The sequence below is a fragment of the Tamandua tetradactyla genome, chromosome 7 (assembly GCF_023851605.1).
Source record: "Tamandua tetradactyla isolate mTamTet1 chromosome 7, mTamTet1.pri, whole genome shotgun sequence".
Lineage (NCBI taxonomy): Eukaryota > Metazoa > Chordata > Mammalia > Pilosa > Myrmecophagidae > Tamandua > Tamandua tetradactyla.
The window spans coordinates 166110667-166135560 of record NC_135333.1 but is presented as its reverse complement, the minus strand read 5'-3'; the positions used below and the strand labels follow the sequence as shown (position 1 = coordinate 166135560).

Here is a 24894-nt window from a genome sequence, read left to right as displayed (position 1 = left end):
TGTAACAATAACTAGTGAACCTGGGTTGCTACAATGAATGATTTTGGGCTTAGTGCAATGGTCCCAAAGGAAATTTCCTGGCATGGGTTAAGCTGTCTGAACTTCAATCCAGCACATCAAAACCTGGCTACAGTATATTATTCAACAAAAGACAAGTACTGGAATGTGCATAACACCAGCATTTATAATTTCCAAAGTGGAAAGTACCAAAGTGTCCATCTTCGGTAGAATGGATAAACGTGCCATGGTATACCTGCACATGTAATCCTGTACAGCAATGACAATGAACCTGGGACTGCATGCGATATGGAGGAATCATGCAAACATTATGCTGAGCAAAGGAAGCCAGACACAGAGTACATACTGTGTTTCTGTTTATATAAAGGAAATATAAATAGCAAAACAGGTCAAAGTGATATGCTAATGGAAGACAGGCACTGGTTACTTCCGGGGCACAGGATTTGCAGAGACTGGACGGGAGCTTGAACAGAACATTTGGGGGTTGCTAGAAATGTTCTGTTTCTAATCTGGTTGTTGATTGCACTGGTGTGTTCAATTTGTGAAAAAAATTCAGGAGGCTGTGTGTATGATGTGTGCACTTTTATGACCGTCTACATACTTCAGTAAAAGACGCTTAAGTTTACAGTTAGCAGGAGATGACAAGGATGTTCTCTGTCACAAGTCAGCGTATTGCCTGGTGTCATGAGGGGACAACAAGGGGGCAGAGGGCAGCTTTCTTTCTGCCCCAGAGTCAATACAGAGTCAAGCAACAAATACAAGGAGACCTGGAACCCCAGGTGAAATCGCATTCATTCACACATACCTGTTGATTCTTCCACAACAGGTTCAGAGGGAAAATAAACAGTCTGGGACTTAAGGACACATTGTTTAACAGGGGGACTGACAAGTAAATGGACAATTATGCCTGGAGTGGAAGTACTGGGCTGGATAACATAAAGGTGTGAGGAAGTCCTGACTTGGAGTTTCCGTGCAGTGGACTCCGAGAGAAGCCCTGGCACAGTCGACTAACTCTTGAACTGAATTTCCTCCAACTCCAAAAGTCCCCTCTAAGGTGTTGGTTCTCAATTTTTAAATGCATGTGCAAATCACCTGCGGATCTTGTCAAAATGCAGGTTCCAATCCAGTTGCTCTGGGGCGGGGCCCGAGGGTCTGCATTCGCTATCAGGCGCCCAGGAGATGCTTTCGGTGCTGCTCCTCCAAGGAAATAGTGCTGGTCGCCAGGTGCCGGCAGTGATTCTGCTCCAACCCAGCACAGGTGGACCGTCTGCCTGGTGCAGGCCGGTTCCTCTGGAAAGTACTAGCAGGGAAGCCTAAGGCAGACCTGGGCGGGAAGGGGTTCGGGAGCCTGGGGAGGCATGCCAAGCCCTGCCTGCTGCCAACCCCGGGGAGGGGGCGGGGACGAAGGGGCACGCTGAGGCTCTTCTACAAAAGTGGCAGAACCGTAGCTTATGTGCCTTTCATTTCTGGCCTCCACAGAAAGGCACAAAGGAAAATTCTGTGCCTTTCTGCGGAGATGTGAATCTAAATATTAAATTATTGCACAAGGCTGCATGAGCAAAAACAGATTTGACAGAAAAATGGAGAGACGTGCTAGGGTTGCCTTAATTGTTTTGTGAGTTAAACATATATCAAAAAAGGTGGCTGGAATCTTTTCCTTTATTTTCTCACACACTGGAAGGAGGAAATGAAAGGAGACACACACACATGGGTCCATTAGGAAGTGAGATTCCACTAGACTCCAGCCCAGGCCGGGGAGGGAGGGCCGAGCTGGAGGGGAAGCGGGTAGCGGGGCAAGGAGAGTGGAGACAGTGGTGGGGTGGAGGCTTCTCGGCTAGCTGCATGGACCTCTGCAGTCAGCATGGCTGAAGTGTGGCATGTGGCTTCACCGGAGGTTGCAGGCTACAGAGCCAGGTGGGATTTTGCTGATCATGCTGGAGAGTTAGAACAGAGTCTGAAGCCACTGAGATGTCATCAAAGTCTGTTTTTGGTTTTCTTTATAGTTTGGGGTTCTTTTGACCTTCATTTTTAAAATACAAATAAATAACTTTCAAAAATAGGTAACATATTCACATGCATCAAAATCCAAAAGGCTTAATTACAATTTTATTCAGTTGAAATATCTACTTCTCACCTCTATCCCTGAGCCACACTATATGTCCATCTCACAGGCAGATGATACTGAATTTGAGGATCCTCCCAGAAATACTTTGGTATGAATAAATTGTATACATATACTCTGCCCCACCCCCTAGCTTTTTACACAATTTTGTTATACTCTCATACTATACTGCCTATTATTTTTCCAGATTTTGTACCCTAATTCCAAGTGTCCTTGAACCCTATAGGAACTCCAATCTGTTGACTCTACACCTCTTCACTGTCCATCAATCCTGGCTGTCATCTCTCTCCTCCTTGCCCTTTTTGCACACTCTCTTGGCTAAACCACAAACTTACCTATGCTATACCAGCCCCCAGAAAGCCACATCTGGCTAGAGAAAAATCATGCAATAATGCTAACCTGGCTCACTTTGCATCCATGACTAAGAAGCTCTGGTGGACTCTTAGAGCTGCCAAGTAACCAAATACATTTCCCAGTTCATCCACTCTCCCTGTCTCCTGGAAGACTACCTGTTCCTTTCCTATTCCTCTCAAACTTCCCATCACTCATTCTTCCATCCTCACTCCTAACTGATGACATTGCTTCCTACCTTACAAAGGAAATTGAAGCAATCAGGAAAGGAAGTCCATGAATTCTCCTCACCTCAACCACCCCCCTACCTGCCTCTGTGCATACTGAACCTTCCCTCATACTGAACCTTCCCTCCTGAAAGATTCTGGGTGACTGCCTGTGCGCCTAGCCAAGGCACACTTCACTTCTGGCCTGGGTCCCATCCACTAGTGCCCAGTCAAGAACACTGCTCCAGAAATTCTTGCACATCTCTCCTACATCAGCAGCGGTTCCATCTCTACTGGAACATTTGCAACAACACACAAACATACTTTCAATTCTCCTAAATTAACATAAAGCCCTTTCTTCGTCCCACTTTTTTTTCCAGTTACCATTCCATTTCCTTGATCCTCTTTACAGCAAACTCTTCAAAAAAAAATAATCTATATTCTGACTCTAATCCCCCCTCTTCTTCTACTCCTTACTGAACCTACTTCAGTAAGGCTTTCACTCCCCTACCCCCATGCACCAAAACTGCTCTTGTGGCCACCAATGATCTCTTTGTTGCTAAACTCAATATCAAGTCTCAACCTCTACTGAACTTAAACTAATACTTTCTTTACTTGTCCTCTGAGAGGCATACTCCCTTGGTTTTTCTTCTCCACCAGTGGCCATTCCTTTTCATTCTCCATTGCTAATTTCTCCTCCTCTCCTTGTGCCCAGGAGGGAGTTCTTAGACCTCTTATTGCCTCCATTAATTCTCATTTCCAGAGAATTGGAAGCTCATCTTTTTTTCATAGCTTGAAATTCCACCTATATTCTGAACTCCCAAATTTTCATCTCCAGCCCAGGATTTTCCTCTCAAATTTACCAGGTTAAAGACAACTCCTGAAGTTAACTTCTTGTACTCAGGCCCGCTCTTCCCATGATCTCTCTACCTCATTAATCAAAACCACATTCTTCCAGTTTCTCAGGTCAAGTCTTGGCATCATCCTTTGCTCCTCTTTTTGTCTCACACTCCATATCTAATCTGCCCTGAAATCCTGGTGGCTCTACCTTGAACCATTATATTAAATTTGATCACTTCTTATCAAAGTTACCACAAATTCCTTTGTCTAAGCCTCCATCATCTCTCATCTAGATTACTGCAAAAGTCTCAGAATTAGTTTCCCACCTTCTACCCTTGTCCCTACAGTCTGCTTTCCTGCAAAAATTACCAGGAAAACTATCAAAACTGAAAAGATCTACATGGTTGTCTTCAAACACAATATGGACAGAGGGTAGGTCAAGGGGTGAGCCTGGGAATTCATTTTCTTTCCTTTCCCTCCTGCCCTCCAACACACACACCCCTTCAATCCATCTTCCACACGGCCATAGAAACATCTTTCCAAAAGGCAAGCCCTCATCACGGACATCCCAGCTGACAATGCTTCCGTGGCTTCTCACAGCCTTGAGGATAAGGCCCAAGCTCCTTCTCATGGCTTAAAGGTTCTTCCACTGCCTGCCACTGCCCTCTGCTTTTGTTCCCCTCCCAGGTCTATCCTTCATGTTCTCACCTTACAAACTACTGAGAATTGCCAGTCAGGGAATTTTCCAGGCAGAATGTGGAGGAAGGGAAGAGAAGCAAAATGTTCCTGGAGAGATCATGCGCATTGAAGTGGAGGTGTGGGAACAATGCAGGAAATCAGGTCAAGTCAGAGGACAGAGAAGAACGGAGGATGAGATGGAAAGGTAAGTGGAACGAGATCATGGAGGTCCGATGGCCCTGATAAGGCACTGGCATTTCTGAGTCACTCAGCAATCAGCATAGCTGTTGACCAATGTAGAGAACTATGCTTGGTTTAAACCTGAGGGTTTATACTGCTTTGGCCTTATTTGTCAGATGGAATATTAAGCCGAATGACTTAAATAACTTGGTGTAAAGCAGGGTTTTACATATCTCTACAAGAAAGAGACAAGAGGCAGATTTTAATGAGGAGCTGGCACTCAAGGATGACCTGACCACTCAGGCAGGTACAGCCTAGGTAGGAAGGCATTCTGTTCAAATGGTGACAGGTCTTGAAGCTCAGCAGCCGAGCGCCCAGGGCCTATGCTGCACTGTTCCATGGTATTTCTCACAAGTTAGGATTCAGCTGTTTTAAACACCAAATGCAAAAAAAAGAAAAGTGAACTCAAGAAGACTTCTTTCAATATGACTTTCAGGTTTAAAGAAATCCTCAAAGCATCCAAATGTACTAATTATATATCATTACATATTGTGGAAAATGGGCTATTTAAAAAATTTTGTCAAAGCTTGCTTTAAAAAATGATCACCTACAGCCACCTTTGAATCCATTTCACTGTTTGACAGAAGTTCTGGTATTTGAAAATGGGCCCCAAATCAAAAGGAAAATAGAGAACAACTGCTAGAGATATTGGTGTGACCTTGAAGGATTTTAAGCAGGGTACTGAGATGATCAAATTATAATTATAAAGAATTCTCTAGCAGATAAAAGAAGACTGAGGGAAAATAAATAACACCTGATGAATTTTTTTAACTTTTTTATTGTATAGTATAACATAGGTACAAAGCAAAGAAATAAAAAAGCAATAGTTTTCAAAGCACTCTTCAACAATTACAGATTCCAGAGTTTGTCATCGGCTACCATACAGTCCTCTCAGATTTTCTTTCCTTCTAGCTGCTCCAGAATATAGGAGGCTAGAAGGCTTAAATTTCTTTTTTTAAATCATCAAAAGCAACTTTTTTCCCTTCTTTTTTAGGGAAAAATAACATATATACAAAAAAGCAATAAATTTCAAAGCATAGCACCACAATTAGTTGTAGAACATATCTCAGAGTTTAACATGGGTTACAATTCCACAATTTTAGGTTTTTACTTCTAACTGCTCTGAGATACTGGAGACTAAAAGAAATATCAATTTCATGATTCAACATTCATATTCATTTGTTAAATCCTATCTTCACTGTATAACACCACCATTACCTTTGATCTTTCCAACCCTCTCTTTAGGGGTGTTTGGGCTATGGCCATTCTAACTTTTTCATGTTGAAAGGGTCTGTCACTAATATGGGGTAGGGAGATGGAACTATCTGATGTTCTGGAGAGGCTGGGACCTCTAGATTTCAGGACTTATCTGGACATGAGACCCATCTGGAGGTTGTAGATTTCTGGAAAGTTACTCTAGTGCATGGAACTCTTGTGGAATCTTATATATTGCCCTAGGTGCTCTTTAGGATTGGCTGGAATGGTCCTGGTTGGGGGTTGGCAGGTTATGATAGGTAGCAAGGTCTACCTGAAACTTGTGTAAGAGCAATCTCCAGAGTAGCCTCTCGACTCTATTTGAACTCTCTCTGCCACTGATACTTTATTAATTACACTTCTTTTCCCCTTTAGGTCAGGATGGAATTGTTGATCCCACAGTGCCAGGGTCATGAATAACATTTTTAAAACTTATGTATTACTGTACAATAAAGTGGGAGCAAACTGATAGACAAGGGCAAGTACCCATAGCAAAACTGATCAGCCCATCCAACTGAGACCAGGTATCTTAGCAATGATTGAGTTCCTTGTGAATGGCAGAAAACCCAAAATAACAGTATCTTAAAAAAAGTTTAAGGAAAAGAAATCCAGCGATAGACAGTCCACATGCAGGTTCTGTAATCCCCAAAGACCTGGCTACTTCCAGCTCCTGGCTCCTTCACTCTTATTGCTCTGCCACCCTCAGTTCATAGCTCCAACCTCATAATGCCATAGGGCGTTTAGAGCGCTACACATCACATCTGAGTTCCAAGTAACAGAATAGAGAAAGGGTTAAAAAAATTACCAGAAGTCATAAATGACAATTCCATGTACATCCCACTGAACAGTACTTAGTTACAAGGCCATAGTTGCAAAGAAGGTTGGAAAATGTACTCCTCTGGGCAGCCATGTGCCCAGCAAAATACTGAGGGGCTTATTACTAAAGATACTAAGGATGAAAATAAGAACACATAGTGGGAACCAACTCGTGATCTCTACCAAAGCAGCAGTATATCCTGAAGAGGAAAGAAGAAACGCAAGCTATTAAGGAATGTGTGAGATACTGGGTCAATTTTGTAGGATTCTGTACCTTCAGAATTGTTCTTTCTCAAACACACCCCTGCTTTGGTTCCTTGTCTGACTACTGCTATGATGTCCACCTGGAAACCTGCCCACCTCCCATTCCTGACACCCAATCCTACAGCCCCTACCATTTCACCTATTGAGATTCTCATCATCTTTCAAGCTCCATCTCAAATGCTATATCAGCCATGAAATTATTCCTTACCCTTCTTAAAAAGAACTTGTCCCTTTAGAACTTCACTTGTAGTCCTCCTTGGGTCTTGTCCTTCATCGTACTTGGTCATGGGAATAGCTGCGTACTACAGTGTAAATTCTCTGACAGGTGAATTGGAGCCTTCCCCAACTCTATCTAGGTAGCACAGTATAGAAGAATGCACTTAATAAATATCTGTTAATTGCCTTGACCATTTAAAGAAAGGAAAGGTCAATGTGAAACAAGGGCTGGGGGGGGGGGGGGGACAATGAGAAGCCTTTATACCCTTTTAAGCAAAGTGTTAATGCACCAATTGCAATTTCCTGAATTTCCTAAACGTTAAAGCATTTTACAACATGCGATCATTACTAATGTTGCAATCCCTTTTTAGATGGCTGATTCAGCCTGACCTGCGTTGCTGGTTGCGTGTTATTCCTCACATTTTCCTAAAGGCTCTTTCTAACAAAATAAGATAAAATGAATATTAAAATTATTAAAACCTGCAAAATAAAAGCCAAGGGCACTACAAATATAAGCTAACGTGTAAAGAATGTTCCTTTGATGCCAAACCCAGTGCTGAACATTTCACATAGATAGATAATCCCTCCTGCTTCTAATTTTAATAATACATACCCATTCTCTGCATACTACCCGTGTTCTCTTATTAATATGAATCTGACCATGTCACTCCCTTGCTTAAACTTCTTCAGCGTGTTTCCCATTCATGCGTTCAGGATACAAGATTCAGTTGTTTAAGGTCCTCGAGACCTGGCCACTTGCAATTTCCCCAGCCCCCTCGCCCTCGTCCCACCCCTCCTCTTCCCACTCATCCCCAGAGGCAGGTCTTTCCTGGGTCGTCTCTCCTCTTCTCTGGGAGGTGCCCCAGGGCACAGCCAGGTGTCCCAGCTCTCATTCCCACTGCCGCCAATGCGTACTCACATCAGAGAACTTTCTCATTCCAGTCTATTGAAATAATCTGCCTATGTTTCTAAAATGGGACTATGCCTTACTGAGTTTTACTTTCTGATATATTTACATAATAAGCACTAAATAAATACTTGTTGCACTGATGGGGATTCGTTTACACTGTTTTCAGCATGACAGCGGAGCAACAAAACAGCTCTTAAATTAATGTAACTCTTACAGCTAAACTTGAAAGTGATGATTCCTTCCACATTGGCTTTATAAATGCTTGCATAGGAGGTGAAAAAGAAGGAAAAAAAAAACAAAAATATGGAGTGCCTCCCCGTCGGGGAATCGAACCCCGGTCTCCCGCGTGACAGGCGGGGATACTTACCACTATACTAACGAGGAGCTGCACAAGCAAATGCCTTCTGATAAGCCTTTTGTCGTCTTCAGCCCCTCCCCGTCCTCTCCATCAGCAACCACCAATAGGTTGAACTTCCCTTTGGTGCTACTGTTGCCGTTTCCATTGCAACCGGACGGAGTTAAATGGGAAGAAGGGGTCGATATGGCCTTCCGCCCCCCGCCCCGGCTTTTCTCTCAGCCCACCCTTTCTCTAACTGCCCTCCTCGTCCCGGTTATCCACACCAAGAGCAATTCCGGACCCGCCTTCCCGGACGCACTCACACACACTCTCACACGCACTCCCAACGAGCAGTGCGCACACCTTGTCGCGCTGCACCACGGGACTTGTAGTTCGCTCCACACCATTCCCGACACGCCACGTCGTCCGAGAAACTTCCTTTCCCGGCGTGCCCCGCGGCCCATTCCTCTCCCTTCCGGGCTCCCTCCACTTTTCCTCCCAGTCGCACAGCCGGGCCGCGGCGTTGTGGTGCGGACTCGTCGCCGCGGAGCTCCCTAGAGCCATGCCCGGGGCGGTGGACACCTGCTCGCTGGCCTCGCCGGCCTCTGTCTGCACCACCCGGAGCCTGCACCTGCGCTGCGGCGTCGACTTCACCCGCCGGACGCTGACCGGGACCGCGGCGCTCACCGTCCAGTCCCAGCAGGACCATCTGCGAAGCGTGGTACGGGGGCACGCGCGCCCCGCGACCCCAGCCCTCCAGCCCCCCAACCCAGCCCCGACCTCCCGGCCCCGCGCATCCCTCTTTGCCCTTCCCCCACCGCCGAGCTCTGTTCTGTCCCCCTCTTCAGCCCCCACTTACCCCTCGCGCCCCCTCCTCAACCCCACTTACGTCTCTGCACCCCTTCCTTCACCCCTCAAGTGCACTTAAGCTTCTGTTTCTCTCCGACCCCTCCCCAGCCCCTTCGCCCGGACTACTGCCCCATTCACAGCCGCCCCTCGCCCAGCCCTCAGGTTTCATCTCTGCACCTGTCCCCCCTCCCCCCTTCTCAGGCCCTTCCCCAGAGCCCCCTCCTCGGGCCCCACCGAGAGCCGCCACCTCTGGCCCAACCCAGAGCTCCCTCCTCGGCCCCCCTCCCAGAGCCCCCATCTCAGGCCCACCCGAGAGCCCCCTCCTCAGTCTGTAGTCTCACGCAAACCTCAGATCCCACACCCCGCCGGTCCCAGGGCCTGCCCTGCCCTCCTCCAGGCACCTTTATCTTAACCCTCCAACTCCCCGAAGGTGGTTTTGAACCCCCTTAGGAGCCCAGACCCCTCCTCTCTGCCCTGGTACTTCCAGCCTCTGCCTCTCTCACGCTCGCTGCCCTTTCTCTCCGGGTCACTTGGCGGCGCTCCCACTTGCAGCCCTCACAACCCGGATCCTCTGATCCAAGGCCGGGTGGGGCATTCCAGCTGCCTAAGGAGGACTCGGTGCTTTTATCAGTAACTGATTCCAAAGGGCAGGTAGTTATGGTGCTTCTTGGAAAATAGCACTTCCAAACTCTCCAGGCATTCGAGTCGCTAAAAATGTGTTTGGAATAATGGAATGTTATTCAGTTATTTTATCTGTTCCACTTTTTTTTCGGTGCCCTCTGTTCAAATTTCTGATAGTATTTGGAATGAACTTTTCGCTAGAAGAATTCATAGAAGAGCATTTTAGAAGCGATACATGAAAAAACCTACCACATTTGGCCCCCTCACCAGATCAGGATGGGGTTATTTTGTTCAGTGTAGCACGTTCATATCTCCTAAAGCACAGCAGTAAGCGGTCAGAAGATCAGCTCTGTGTGGCTTGACAGAGGGAAATTAGTGAGGTCAAGTAATTGGGGAAAAGGATAAGTATAGATTGGTGTTTAAGATGCTTTCTATGTTTCCTGTCCCTTTGTGTCTCAAGTTCCTGGTACAGCACTGGCATATAGAGGGCACTCCTAAGTTTGATCAGTTCGTTAATGAAGGAATTCAGTTGGAAAACGGAGGCTGATCTTTAACATGGTCTACACTGATTACAGTTCTGCCTGTATCTTCAAGGTGAAGTATGGCAGCACACCTAACCCATAACTATAAAGAAGACCCTTTGCCCGTGCAGGGTGAGGAGACTGCATGTATGCCTTTTCCTCTCAATTCTTGGAGTTTGGTTGCTGGGGAACAGTGAAGAAACTCCAACAGGGATCATTCCCTGATTTTCTACAGGTTTTTTTGTTTTTTTTTTTTATGTTTCGTTTATTTACACTGAAGTTTGGAACCCAAATTTGTTATAACTTTCCAGCACTTCTTTTATTAAAATTTTCCATTTTTTAGGTGTTCTTTCACTTGGAGACTCAGAATGATTTTAGTGGCTTGCCACTGCAAGTGGCAGAAGCCAGGAATTGAACACAGGTCAGAAAGTCTACTTCATCAAGTAAATGTCTGAACTAGGAATTAAATCAAGATTTTTGTGTTTTATTTTTAACCCATAAGCCCATGGTTTCTTCATTACAACACCCTGCAAATAACAAGTAGAAAACGTAAATAAAGATAAGTTAGTGAAGCATAAGGCTTTTTTTTTTTACCTTGCTTTGTTCCCTAAGATTGAGACTGCTTAAAACAACATGCTTTATAATAAATTAAAAATAATTAAATAATTCGGAAGAAGGAGAATAAGAATGGGAGAAACAATACATGGCATGAAGTCCAATATACACATAAAAAGTAAGTTTGGCATGGAAGTTTCTGGAAGCCTGTACAAAAGGGGAACTATGTCTTATCTATCTATTCTATCATAACTTCCCAGGTACTTAGAAGTACAAACCTTTTTCGGGGTCTTATGCAAAGAAGATACTGTGAGATGTAGTAAATTATATCCTTAGTAACTTCCTAATATTGTTAGAGCTTTATTATTTCTATATATGCATAACTTGGCTGTGCTCAATAAATATTTTTTGAAAATATAAACTCCAACTTGCAGACTATATAGGTTCCTTCATTTTTCTTTCTTGTTTTTGCCCAATTGTTTAACAGGCAGATTTTATTAGTGAAATTTGAAGGGGAATTTAGATAATTTGGAATTAGCAGCCGAAGCTTAGGACTTGAGATATACTACTTAAGCATTACATTTTCTATTTTCTCTTGATTCAGGACTTTGTGTAGAAATTGATACCTACTATTTTTTCAGGCACTTTGCTAGATCTTGGGAATGCAAATCTGAGTAAAATCCCGTCTTTTTAAGAACTCTCAATCTAGTGGAGAAAACAAATCATAGTACAATACGATAAGTGCTATAGGAGAGGATTGGGCCAACTTTTACATACCACAAACACAGGGACTATGTAAAGGTTTCACAGAAACAGTCGTAACAGTAACCTGACTCTCCTAATTCTGAGCAGATCTGAAAAGTTTAGGTAATATGGAAAATAGAGTGTGTTCCACTGCAGAATGAATCAGTTAATTCATCTTGTTAGTTATAAGGTCAGTATAAACATGAGTTGTTACAAATATGGATATTGAAACCAAGAGCTTAAAACAAGTCAAATATTCCAAAATATTAAGTAATAGTTACTAGAATGTTACAAAACAATGGAATAATTATATTATTCTTAATAAGATATAAACATAATAAAGCCATGTATTCTGAATGAGCAAGTGCAGGAAGATAAGCTAGTTTTATTAGTTAGCAAGGGCACCACTTGAGATACTCTAAAAAGAAAGTAACCTGAAACGAATGACTGCCCTTTAGATGGAAATAGATGGTACCCATAACAAGTTTGACTGCTTTTTTTTAAAAAAAAAGATAAAGAAAAGAAAATTAAACCAGGATGGAAATTTCTTCCCAACCATACAGTTGTTGGCTCCAAAGAGGTTAAAGAGCAGTGAAAATCAAATTAGTGATTGACCTTGGAACTTTTTCTGAGCTAATCACCTAAGGTAAATTAGTATATCATAAAAGAGAGGCAACTAAATATGACTGTTTCTTGACCTTCCAACTCCTTCTGCCATCCAGACCAGATTTCAGGTACGAAAGAGATGCCAGAGGTAGGGAGAGCAGGTAGTAGGCAGCTGTGACAACCCACTGCCTGATTGAGGGTGGTAACAGGAAAAAAGCTTAAAGTGTAATGTGGGATTGAGAGTTGAGATCAGTTGTGGATTCCTTGAGTGTTTCAAACCTGAAGTACCTGGAGGATGGTATACCATTAACAGACTAGTGAAATCAGGAGGGAGCTGAATTAGGAGGCATGAGGGTAGATTCATTTTTTTTAATGCAATTTTGTTGAGATATAGTCACATACCATACAATCCATCCAAGGTGCATAATCAGTGCACCTTACAGTATCATTACATAGTTATGCATTCATTGTCATGATTGCATTTAGAACATTTTTATTACTCCAGAAAAAGAAATGAAAAGAAAACCCAAAACGTCCCATACCCCTTATCCCACCCCCCTGCCCTGGTATTGACCCCTAGTATTGATGTGTTGCATTTGTTGCTGTTGATGGAAGAATATTAAGATATTACTGTTAACTATAGTCATAGTTTGCAATGGGTACGTTTTCCCCATATACTTTTATTCATAACTCACTGTAATAGTGTTGTTCATTTGTTCTAGTTCATGAAAGAACTTTTTATATCTATTTATTTGTAGAGTTTTGCGCAGTCATCGTTGGTAGATTCATTTTTAGAGTTTTTAGAAGCCAATCGAATATGAGGTGATGGTTCCCATGGAAATGTTGAACAGGCAATTAGAGAGGTCAGGCTGCAGAATAGACAGGCAGTCATCTGCACAAAGGTATTGGTTGAAAATATGAAAGGGGGTGAAAATGTAAGAAAATGGGAGAACCAAGGAGGCTCAGTGGGACATATCCACATTTAGGAGTCGGAAAGAAGGAGGGAGAGGAAAAGTTAGTAGATAAGTAGGAGAACCATTTCAGTGTAAAAGAAGCCAAGGGAGGTGTTTCCAACAGATGGTGTGGTCCATAAGGTCTGTGAGAGGACAGAGGTCAAGGAAAGTGGACAGAAAAGACCCTCCTGGTCAAGAGAACTTTAGTAGCAGAGGGGATAGAGGCCAGATTGAAGAGAGTGAAGAAAGTAGTGATTGACAATGAAGTTTGCCCTTGAAGTTAAAAAAAAATAGAATAGCTAGCCAGGTGGGCAGGAGGATCAAGTGACATTTTAAAATAATGTGGGAGACTCAATCATGTTTGTTTGAAAACAGTATTGTGGCAAAAGAAAGTTGAAGGTTCTGAAACAAGATGTTTGTTAAGAGAATGGGAGGATATGGTTTCTGGGGCTCAGATATGGAATCATCAAGGTGGAAGATACTCAGACACTGTCTTCGTTTGCCAGGGCTTCCATTAACAAAGTACCACAGACTGGTTGGCTTAAACAACAAGAATTTATTGTCTCAACAGTTTTGGAGGCTAGAAGTCCAAAGTCAAGGTGTCAGCAGGATTATGCTGTTTCTGAAATCTGTAGTGTCCTGGTGGTGGCTTGCTGACAATCCTTATCTCAGTCTCTGCCTCCTTCCCTCTCCTACTATTCTGCATTCAAATTTCCTTTGCCTGTAAGGAATCCAGTCGCATTGTGCTAAGGCCAATCCTGATTCAGTTTGGCCTCACCTTAACTAATAGAATCTTCAATACATAACAGACATTTGCTGCCACTCCCCCTGTTGCCCAAAGCAGTTGTCCTTAATTGCCATTGACAGTGGACAGTCCTTTCAGAGTCATTTGGTCAGCGTTGCTATAGACACAATAACAATGTATAGTCTGCTTATTTGCCTAAGAAGGACCAAGGTTTTTTTTAATTTTCGGACATATGAAAGGACATAGGAGTTGGACTGTATGAACTACAGAGAGAAATAAATGGTGAGGTTCATTGAGGAGTCAGAGTGAAAGAAATTATATGTGAATTTTTCGTAACAAAGGAGTTAAATTTTAGGAGATGGAAGCAAAAGCATTTTTGTTTGGATTTGATTTTTTACTTAAAGCCTAAAACTTGTGGCGCTATTGCAGAATTATCTAACAATATATATACAAATCTTAGAACCCAGGATTTTTCAGGACACTTACTGGCCTTAGAATGGGACCTAGGCCAACTTTTGACTCCTTTAATTCCTGTATCTTCACTCTACATTTTACTCTCCATAAGCAGCTAGTTCTACTTTGTAATTATTGTAATTAACGTGCATCTAATGTTAATTTTCTCTGGAATATAAAACTTTCATTATCATTTAAAAATATTAATTTAATTATAGATTTTGGATACAAAGGATCTTACAATAGAAAAAGTGGTGATCAATGGACAAGAAGCCAAATATGCTCTTGGAGAAAAACAAAGCTACAAAGGATCTCCACTGGAAATCTCTCTTCCTATTGCTCTGAGCAAGTATGAATGTTATCTTTCTCTTTTATAGCTGAACAGTAGGGAAAGTAATTACTTTAAAAGTTTTCTCCCCCTTTTTAGTTTGTAGTAATTGATACACTCCTACATTGAAATTTATAGCAAAAAGTGTATGTTCCTCAGATACTAAAGAATTGTACTGCATAAAATACTAAGATAGGACTTTAGATGACTGTTACTTTTTAAATTACTCTTCTTTTTTACTAAGGCTAGCATGATGATGTGGCATGCCATCATTTCGGAATCACGTGGGGAGCCTTTACAAGCTGCACACTTCCCACTCACCGTGAAGACCAGCCACTTTTGTTCATGGAGTGATAACATACACAGATGTGTCTGCGTGTGTATGTAGCCACACATAGAGCCATTTCCATGTGCCAGTCTTGGGATAAATCTTTAGGTGCATCTTTTATTTAATTCTTACAGCTGAGAAAAAGGGAACCTGAGAGAAATGAAGTACTTATTCAAGAAAGTGGTAGCAAGAATTGTCATACTGGGGGCCTGCCGTTCCGCATGGGTAGATTGGGGAGGAATAAAAGGCAGAACTGGCCAGAACACAGCTGATCTACCCCACCCCCTCCAGTGGCCACTCCTTCCATGTCTTCTCTTCCCCTTTAGGAAAGGGAAAAGAAACACCCAGCTGAAACTTGCGGGATAGGTATTATTAGCCCTGTTCTGAAGTTGAAGGAACTATGACAAAGGGAAGCAAATAATTTGTCCAAGTTCATGGTGCCAGTAAGTTACAGAGTCGGTATTCAGGCAGGCATGGCTGCTGTCTCCAGAGCTCTTACTCTGTCCTCATTACCAGTGCTTCTCAAACTATCTTGGGTGAAGGACCAGTTTTGTTATTTCCAGTCTGTCACAGACTGATACTTTTGTGACGTGAAAATGAATTATTAGAAGAAATTTAAAAAAGGAAAACAAAATACATGCATACATTTTTTAATTAATATTTTTTGTTTGAGTTTTACAGAATTATCATGCAAGAAATATATAAAATACAGAGTGCCCACATATCGCCCTAAGAGTGATACCTCGTGTTAGTGAGATACATTTGTTATAATTCATGAAAGAGCATTTTTAATAGTTGTACTCTTAAGTCCATCATTTATAATAGCGTTCAATGTGTTGTACAGTCCTGCATTTTTCTCTTAATTTTTATTCTAGTGGCATAAGTATGACTTAAAAATTTCCCTTTTAACCATATTATATATATAATTCAGTTAATTACATTCATAATGTTGATATACACATTTTTTAATTCTTAGATTCAAAAGACATAAAAATGACTGTAAAAGTTTCTAAATGCTTATTCTCAATTGCTTGACTTACCCCACTGCAGACCAGCGAGTTTGCACACCAGCACTGCTCTGTCATGGCCTGGTCCCTACCACTGAGATAGTCGAAGTTCCTAAATTATTTCTTCCACCTTTCTACTTTCAGAAAAGATTAAGTGATATCACAGATGCAAAGTTACTTACCCCACTGCAGACCAGCGAGTTTGCACACCAGCACTGCTCTGTCATGGCCTGGTCCCTACCACTGAGATAGTCGAAGTTCCTAAATTATTTCTTCCACCTTTCTACTTTCAGAAAAGATTAAGTGATATCACAGATGCAAAGTGTGTGGCACACAGTGGCATCCTTGACTAGTATTACTTCCTGCTGTATCTTCATTAGCAGTTAGCAAGGTAGAGTGGGAAAGACACACAGGCTGGCATTCAGGTAGGAAAGCCGCGAGAGAGGGGGCAGGCCTAGAGCTGGCTCTCCACCCTTCCTGCCTGCCTCAATAACTCATACAATGTCATTTATATGATTCAGTGTATGTATTAAGAATTCAAATTATAGGTCCACCAAGATGGAATTACATTCTACTAATATATTTATTTGTTTCATACAGAAATCAAGAGGTGGTTATAGAAATTTCTTTTGAAACGTCTCCGAAATCATCTGCTCTTCAGTGGCTCACTCCTGAGCAAACTTCTGGGAAGAAACACCCATATCTCTTTAGTCAGTGCCAGGTAAAATGGATTCTGAAACTACTTATTTTACAGAAAATGCGCGTGAAGTTTAATGAAGCAAAATGGACAAAGGTTTTATGGATATGTGGGTCTTACCTAATGTAGTATTTCCATTTATTTCATATTATAAAAGCAAAATATATATTTTTAAATTTGGTATTGACACATTCATATATTACTTTAAAAAATAAACGTCTTTTAATTTGAGAACATGTCTACCATCTGGGCATGGACTGTGTCTTAATCATGCTTATATCTCCAGCAGCTAGCATAGTACCTAGCATGAAGTGGACAGTCAATAAATGGTCATAAAATGAAAGATAAAAATAAATAAAACACAAGTAGTATTTGTCACCAAAAATGCTAACAGTAAAGAAGTGGGAAGTGAAAGATCAGATTTCTCAACTCTCCATTGCCCTGAGGTAATCACCTTTGGGTTTGGTATGTAGATTTTCCAGCTTTTTCTCACATATTTACAGATGTGTATGTTATGTAAACACAGTTATCCCTTCCACAATGGTTTTGATATCTCTTGGGTCAAGATAAGAAATTAAATGGAATTTTGGAGGAGTTTTACAGAAGTTATAGATGACATACGAAGTCTTAAAATGTAGAGATAACTTTAGTAAGTTTAGTTGACTCATCAATGCATAAAATGTAGTACTGTTAATGTATAATATTGCTTCTAGAGTATGTATTTTACTGCTTAATAACATAAATGAACAGCTACACAATTTTTTTCATAAAATCAAACTTGTGGTAAAAGAACTGGTTCCAGACCCTGGTTTGAGGATGCTAGGTGTGTTTGCTACAGTCCCACATGATGTTTTGTGGTGATCATGCATTGATCTTTGCATCTGGAACTTCTCGTTTCTTGTGTCGTTTAAACACCGTGAACTAGATCAAAATCATGGGTCCCAAGCATAGTATTCCTAGTGGTTTGGAAATGCTCCCAGGAAACAGAGGCAAGTGTTGAACTTGAAGTAAAAGTAGAATTGTTAGGTATGCTTCGATCAGGCAAACAGCTGCTGTGCCATGGCATTAATGAGTCAACCGTGAGGCACATCAAGAGAAAAGAGAAACTCTGGCAAGATGGTGGAATAGAAGAGGCAGAGTTCACCCACTCTCCGTGCAACAATAGGGAAGGGACTGAAAAACAACCAGGACAGCAGTTCCAGGGTGTGAGTGATGAGGGAGGGTCTCCATCTCTACCTAGGGAGACCCTGAGAAAAAAGTGGAGATATGGGAACAGGGAGACTGGGGTGATTGAGCTCCTCCATAATTCCAGCTACCCCTGCAGCTGGCTATGGAGAATTCCCTTAGCTCTGTGAGCCAGGAGTTCCTGGAGGGGGCTGGAAGTTAACAGACCTGCTTTCCTTTCATACAAGGACCAGTTAGCCAGAGGCCGGTGTCTGCTCCCCACCCCTTAGCCAGGCTGCTGCAGGCCCTGATTTTGTCAGGCCTTCCCCAGGGAGGAGGGAGGAACGCAGAGTGGCCAGTGAGAGGGAATTGTTTGGGGTCCAGATATCACTCCCCTCCACAGAGGCTTGAGGATTTCAGACATCCACAGATGGACAGAAAGGCGAGGCGAGGAAACCACTGAATTGTGCACAGCCGTTCACCAGACATTTCCAGATTGGCTGTGGGCAGGGGAAGCTGAAATTCCCAGTCCCACAACCCAAGATCCCAGGTGAGAGTTTGGGGGCTACCAGAACCATTGGGCATGCAAGCTGTGGGCCCTGACTGGAATTATATCAGCTTTATAATTAATTTAGCAGGCACCTGTGGCTGGGGACAGCCTGCGAGAAAGAGGTAGCTCTAGAACGCCATCTGCTGGGAAGAAGCAGAAAATGCAGTCTGGCAAATTACCTATCTGTCTAGCTCTCAATAGGGTTTTAAGGAGAATTACAGTCCCCACCTGAGTTCCATGACTTGGGTGGGGAAGAAGGACTGACAAACCAAGTCCAAAAGGGGGCTTTCGATGCAAATCTAAATATAAAACCATAGATATGTGAATGAAATTAATTAAAAATAACCTTATTAAGGCATTTAGCTGCCCTGTGTTCAATAGAAAATCATAAAGCACATTAAGATTCATGCAGATATGGCCCAGACGTATAAGCTAATTAAATCACTGGAGGGGACACAGAATTTAGAACAACTAATCAGGGATGTTCATAGCAACATAAAAGATATAAAAAAGACACTGGAAGAACATAAAGAAGAATTTGAAAAATAGCAGGTCTCATGATACTGTAGACCAAATTAAAAGTATAGTAGAGACCAACAATAGCAAATTTGAAGATACAGAAAGAACAAACGAATTAGAAGATAGGACAGTTGAACTTGAGCACAGAAAAAAAAATGGCAAGAAATATGGGGGGGGGGAATGAAACTAGATTTCAGGGAATCAATAGGTAACACAAAGTGCACAAATATAAGAATTATTGGTGTCCCAGAAGAAGAGAAGAGTAAAGGGATAGGAAGGCTAGTTGAAGAGATAATGGGAAAAAACTTCCCAATTCTTAAAAAACACATAAATATGAAAATCGAAGAAGTCCGATGAACCCCAGATAGAATAAATTTAGAAAAATAGGTCTCCTCCAAACACTGATCAGTATGTCAAATATTGAAGAGAAGCGAAAAGACATGAAAGCAGCAAGGGAAAAGTGATTTACTGCTTATAAGGGAAACCACAGAAGACTGAGCTCAGACTACTCAACAGCCACCATGGAAATGAGAAGGCAGTGGTAAGATATATTTAAGATTCTAAATGAGAGTGATTTCTAGCCAAGAGTTCTTTATCCTGCCACGCTGCCCTTCAAAATTGAGGGAGAGATTAAAATCTTCACTGACAAACAAAGGCTAGAAGAATTTGCCAAGAAGAGACCTGCCCTACCAGAAACACTAAAGGGAGTTCTGTCAACTGAAAAAAAAGATGGGAGAGGGACGTCTGGAGGAGAGTACAGGATTGAAGAGTAACAGTAAGGGCAACGTAAAGGATTATAAGAGAGGGGAAAGAATATATAGATCTGATAAATAAATATTAAAGGATAAGATGGTAGATTCAAGAACTACCTTTACAGTAATACTTCTGAATGTTAATGGACTAAACTCATTAATTAAAAGACAGAGCTTGACAGAATGGATTTTAAAATATCCATCTGATAGCTGCTTGCAAGAGACTCATCTTATATCTATGGATAGAAGTAGATTGAAAGTGAAAAGATGGAAAAAGATGTTCTATGCAAGCTCTAACCGAAAACTGGGGTAGCTAAATTAATATCAGGTAAAATTGACCTTAAATTAAAGATGTCATAAGAGATAAGGAAGGACACTATATATTAATAAAAGGGACAATACACCAAGAAGAAATAATCATAAATGTTTATGCTCCCAATCAAGGAGCTTCAAAGTACATGAGGCAAATACTAGCTAAATTCAAGGGAGCAATTGAAATTTCAACAATAATAGTGGGAGGTTTCAATAACATCACTCTGTATTGATAGAACAACAGACAGGATCAACAAGGAAATAGAGAATTTAAGCAATGTGGTAAATGAATTAGACTTAACTGATATATATATCATTGCATTCTAAAATACCAGGATTCTTCTCTAGTGCTCAGGGAACATTCTTCGGGATATATCATATGCTAAGGCACAAATCAGGTCTTTATAAATTTAGTATAATTGTAGTCATTCAAAGCACTTTCTCTGACCACAACAGAATTAAGTTGGAAATTAACAATCATCAAAGAACCAAAACTTTTACAATATATGGAGATTAAATAATATACTTTTAAACATAAATTAGTGGATCAAAGAAGTAATTGCAAGAGAAATTGGTAAATATCTGGAGACAAATGAAAATGAAAATACAACATTTTAGAATATGTGGTATGTGGTGAAGACAGTGCTGAGAAGGAAATTTATTGCCCTAAATGCCTACATTAAAAAAGAAGAACAAGTGAAAATAGAGAACCTAACTACTCACCTGGAGGAACTAGAGAAAGAACAGCAAACTAACCCCAAAGCAAACAGAAGAAGAGAAATAAAGATTAAAGCAGAAATAAATGAACTAGAAAACAACAGCAACAACAACAAAAAACAGTAGAAAGTATCAGCAAAACTAAAAGTTGGTTCTTTGAGGAAAATCAATAAAGTTGATGGACTCTTAGCTAAATTGACCAAAGGAAAAAGGAGAGGATATAAGTAAACACTATTAGAAATGAGAAGAGAGTTCTTATTATGGATCCTGGAGAAATTTAAAATATCCTAAGAGAATATTATGAGCAGCTATACACCAACAAACTAGAAAACTTAGATGAGATGGATAAATTTCTAGAAATATATGAATACACAAGAAGAAATAGAAGATCTTAACAAACCAGTTACAAGTGAAGAGATTCAATCAGTCATCAAAAATCTTCCTACAAAGCAAAGTCGGGGGCTGGATGACTTCACAGGGGAATTTTATGAAACCTTTCAAAAACAACAACACCGGTTCTGCTCAAACTCTAAAAAAAATTGAGGAAAAAAGAGCATTATCTAACTCATTTTATGAAGCTAATATCATTTTAATACCAAAGCCAGATAGAGACGTTTTAAGAGAGGAAAATTACAGACCAATTTCCCTAATGAATATAGATGCAAAAACATTGTAGCAAATCGAATCCAATGATATATTAAAAGAATTATATGTCACAACCAAGTGGGATTTATACCAGGAATGGGAATTCCTCAGAATCAAAAGCTGTGCCTCGAAGGATTTTGTCAAAAAGGTGAAGAGGCAGTCAACTCAATGGGAAAAAAATATTTGGAAACCATACATCAAATAAAGGTTTGATAACCCGTGTAAACATAAAGAAATCATGCAACTCAACAACAAAAGAATAAATAACCCAGTTATAAAATGAGCAAATACAAATGGCTAAAAAGCATGAGAAGAGTTGCTGATCTTCTTTAGCTAAAAGGGAAATGCAGATTAAAACTATGAGAGAACAGAGCAGTGTGAAGAAGCGGCCCCTGACTGACCAAAGCCTGTGCGCTGCTGCATCCCCATATCGAGTGTCTGTGTCCCACCGCCATCACCACCATGCCCAAGAGAAGGGCTGAAGGGGATGCTAAAGGAGATAAAGCCAAGGTAAAAGACCACAGAGAAGATCTGCAAGGTTGTCTGCTAAACCTGCTTCTCCAAAGCCAGAACTCAAGCCTAGCAAGACCCCTGCAAAGAAGGGAGAGGGGAAAAGGGAAAGTTGATACTGGCAAGAATGGAAATAACCCTGCAGAAAATGGAGATGCCAAAACAGACCAGGCACAGAAAGCAGAAAGGTGCTGGAGATGCCAAGTGAAGTGTGTACATTTTTGATAATTGTACTTCTGGTGACTGTACATTTTGAAATACTATTTTTTATTGAGTTTTATAAAAATGCAGAATTTTGTTTTACTTTTTTTTTTTTTTTAACGTATGTTGTTTTTTGGGAAAGGGGCAAATGTCACTAATAGAATGTCTCCAAAGCTGGATTAACATGAGAGAAAACATCTTTCCCCTCTAGTTTTGAGAGACTTCATCTTTGCTCCCAGGATACTGGATTCCCTGATGTTGCTACATGTTAGCCACCTTGGCATAAATGCCTTGTGGTATGGGAAAAATAAAATTCATTTTTGTGTCCTCATGTCCTCTTCTCAGCCTTTAGCATAGACTTGACTCCCTGAAATCTGTTAAGGCCTGACCCCCCAAAATTACCAGAATGTCAGGCAACCTGGACTTTCCTGTGATGCCCCTGTGATGGCATCCCCCAAAAGAGCAGCGACTCCTTGTTTAGGCTGTGGATCTTCAAAAAATGCCATTTTCATTTCATTTCCTGAAAGTCAGGGGCAACTTGTGGAAAGTTGTCAAACAACATGCTAAATGTCAAATATCAAACCTTACTCTAAACTTTCCCTGTTAAAAGCATCAAATGAAGACTTCTTTGGGTTTTATAGTGGCTTTCTGACTTTGGTATTCACTGAAGAAGGGAGTTTTAAAATTGTTGTTTACTGTTAACAATTGTCTGCCCATGTCCTGCCTGAGATAACATGATTGTTTATGAAAAGTATCTTTAATAAAGCTGGACACAGTCTGGCTTGGAGAAAAAAAAAAACTATGAGATATTACCTCACACTTATAAGAATGGCCGCCATTAAACAAACAAACTACAAATGTTGAAGATGTGGAGAAATTGGAACACTTACTCACTGCTGGTGGGAATGTAAAGTGGTGGAAGACGGTTTGGCAGTTCCTAAGGAAACTAAACATAGAGTTGCCCTACAATCTGGCAATACCACTTCTTGGTAAATACCCAGAAGAGCTGAAAGCAGTGACACAAACAGGTATTTGCACACCGATGTTCACAGCAGCACTATTCACAATTGCTAAAAGATGGAAGCAGTCCAAGTGCCCATCAACAGATGTGGAATAAACAAAATGTGGTATATACATATGATGGAATATTATGCAGCAGTAAGACGAAATGAGGTCCTGAGGCACATGACAACATGGATGAACCTTGAGGACATAATGCTGAGTGAAATAAGCCAGACACAAAAGGATAGATACTATATTAACTGATATTATGATTTGTAAAGATGACAGTGTCAAGGCTCAAGTGAGCCAGATGAGTTGCTCTGAAGACAGACCAAGAAGTGATCAGTTCCCAGATGTAAAGTCATTGGAACTTTCTCTGATATTTTGCTCTAGAATGATCTGGATGAAAATTTCGAGGACAGATGAATGTAGTGCTCTCCTGCCAATATTACCCTTCCACCTGCCCCCTTCTTTTCTCCCCTGTTTTCCTTTCTCTCTTTCTTCCCTCCTTTTTTCCTAAAATGAAATCAGAAAAAAGAGGAGAAAATCCACAAAGCTGTTGCTACAGCTACACCAACCACTGCAAAATATTTGCATAAACCATGAGGTTCACGTCACTCTTGCATAGAAAGTGCAGCATTCTTCTGGGTGCAGGATTGTTATTAAAAGGGCATTCTGGTGGACTCTGGCATCACATGAGAAAAGGCTAAGTCCTTATAGAATCTCTAAAGGATAATGAAGGTGAAGGGTCTACCGTACAGATTTTCAGGCCAGCAAAAGCTGGTTTGAAAATTTTAAAAAAGCTTTAGCCTACACAAATTAAAAAAAATAATAAAAAAATAAAGAAGAGGCAGTATCTGCTGATCCAGAGGCAGCTAGGGAGTTTCCTGAAACCTGAAACATTCACTGTATTTCTAAGCATCATGCTAGGTACTTTGCATGTTTAATCCTCCCAATAGTCCTGTGTAATAGATACGTTAGGCTCAAGGTTGAATGTAAGTCCATAAAAATGAAGCAGTATTACTCATGTTTACTTTTTATTGTCAATCAAAATAGCTCAATCTATGAAACCCTTAATTCATTAATCTGGAAGAGATGTAATGTTTTGGGCAAGAACATACAGATTCTGTGCTCTTTGTCTCTTGGTAAGATTCAATTTTCAGTCTTTTTTTCTTATAGAATGTCCGTAAGCTAAAGTTGGCAAGAAAAGAAAGAATGGTGACTCACATGCATGTCACTTTTGAGTATATTATCCCATTTCTTATTGGCAGCAGTGTTTGAAATATAGGAAGGAGATCTCAGTGAAATTAATAAATTATAACAGCTGATAGGCAATGTGTGGCTGTGATTTTGTGTGATGACTTTGCTTTTGGTAGTTCGCTTGGCATTTTTGCCTGAGTTTGGTCTCTTACGATGAGGACCTATGAAAACCTCTTTGGCTGTGCAGAATCACCTGATTAGGGGCCATTAAGGAGCTCTAGAGGCATGGTCCTGGAACCCTGTTTGGGAGAGAAAACCAGGTGGTCCTGCTAATCTGATTTAATCCATCTAGAGAGCATTCAGAAGCCCATGCCCCCAGGGAATCTTCCAGATAAGAAGTGAAAAGGGACCAGAAATTGGAGTTTTAAAAGAAGTTTGTGGTGAAATGAAGTATGTCTAGGATTTCTGAAAAGCTTCAGAGATGGGTGTTAGTCTCAGTATTCCTTTAAGCTCAGTAAACTCTCTATCAGTGAGCTTTTGGTGCCATTGCTCACCAGCAATAGACACAGACTTATTTCTAGACAGCCTCAAGTATGAAATCATAGATGTTCCTGCTGTTATAGATTGAACCACTGTTTAGGACAGAGTGATGTGGAAGCAGAG

At 41.1% G+C, this 24894-nt stretch overlaps 1 protein-coding gene and 1 non-coding gene across 3 annotated transcripts in view; one reads left to right on the top strand and one right to left on the bottom strand.

Annotated features, from left to right (window-relative positions):
* Nucleotides 1-8227: 8227 nt before the first annotated feature.
* Nucleotides 8228-8299, bottom strand: TRNAD-GUC (transfer RNA aspartic acid (anticodon GUC)). Its single transcript has one exon. It is a non-coding gene; the product is annotated as a tRNA-Asp (tRNA).
* Nucleotides 8300-8733: 434 nt separating this feature from the next.
* Nucleotides 8734-24894, top strand: part of LTA4H (leukotriene A4 hydrolase) — a 47316-nt gene continuing 31155 nt past the window's right edge. For both annotated transcript variants that reach the window (XM_077111699.1, XM_077111700.1), the window contains exons 1-3: nucleotides 8734-8973; nucleotides 14518-14648; nucleotides 16563-16683. In XM_077111699.1, the coding sequence (XP_076967814.1) occupies nucleotides 8815-8973; nucleotides 14518-14648; nucleotides 16563-16683 (411 nt within the window). In that variant the 5' untranslated portion in view covers nucleotides 8734-8814. The remainder of the gene's footprint in view (nucleotides 8974-14517; nucleotides 14649-16562; nucleotides 16684-24894) is intronic.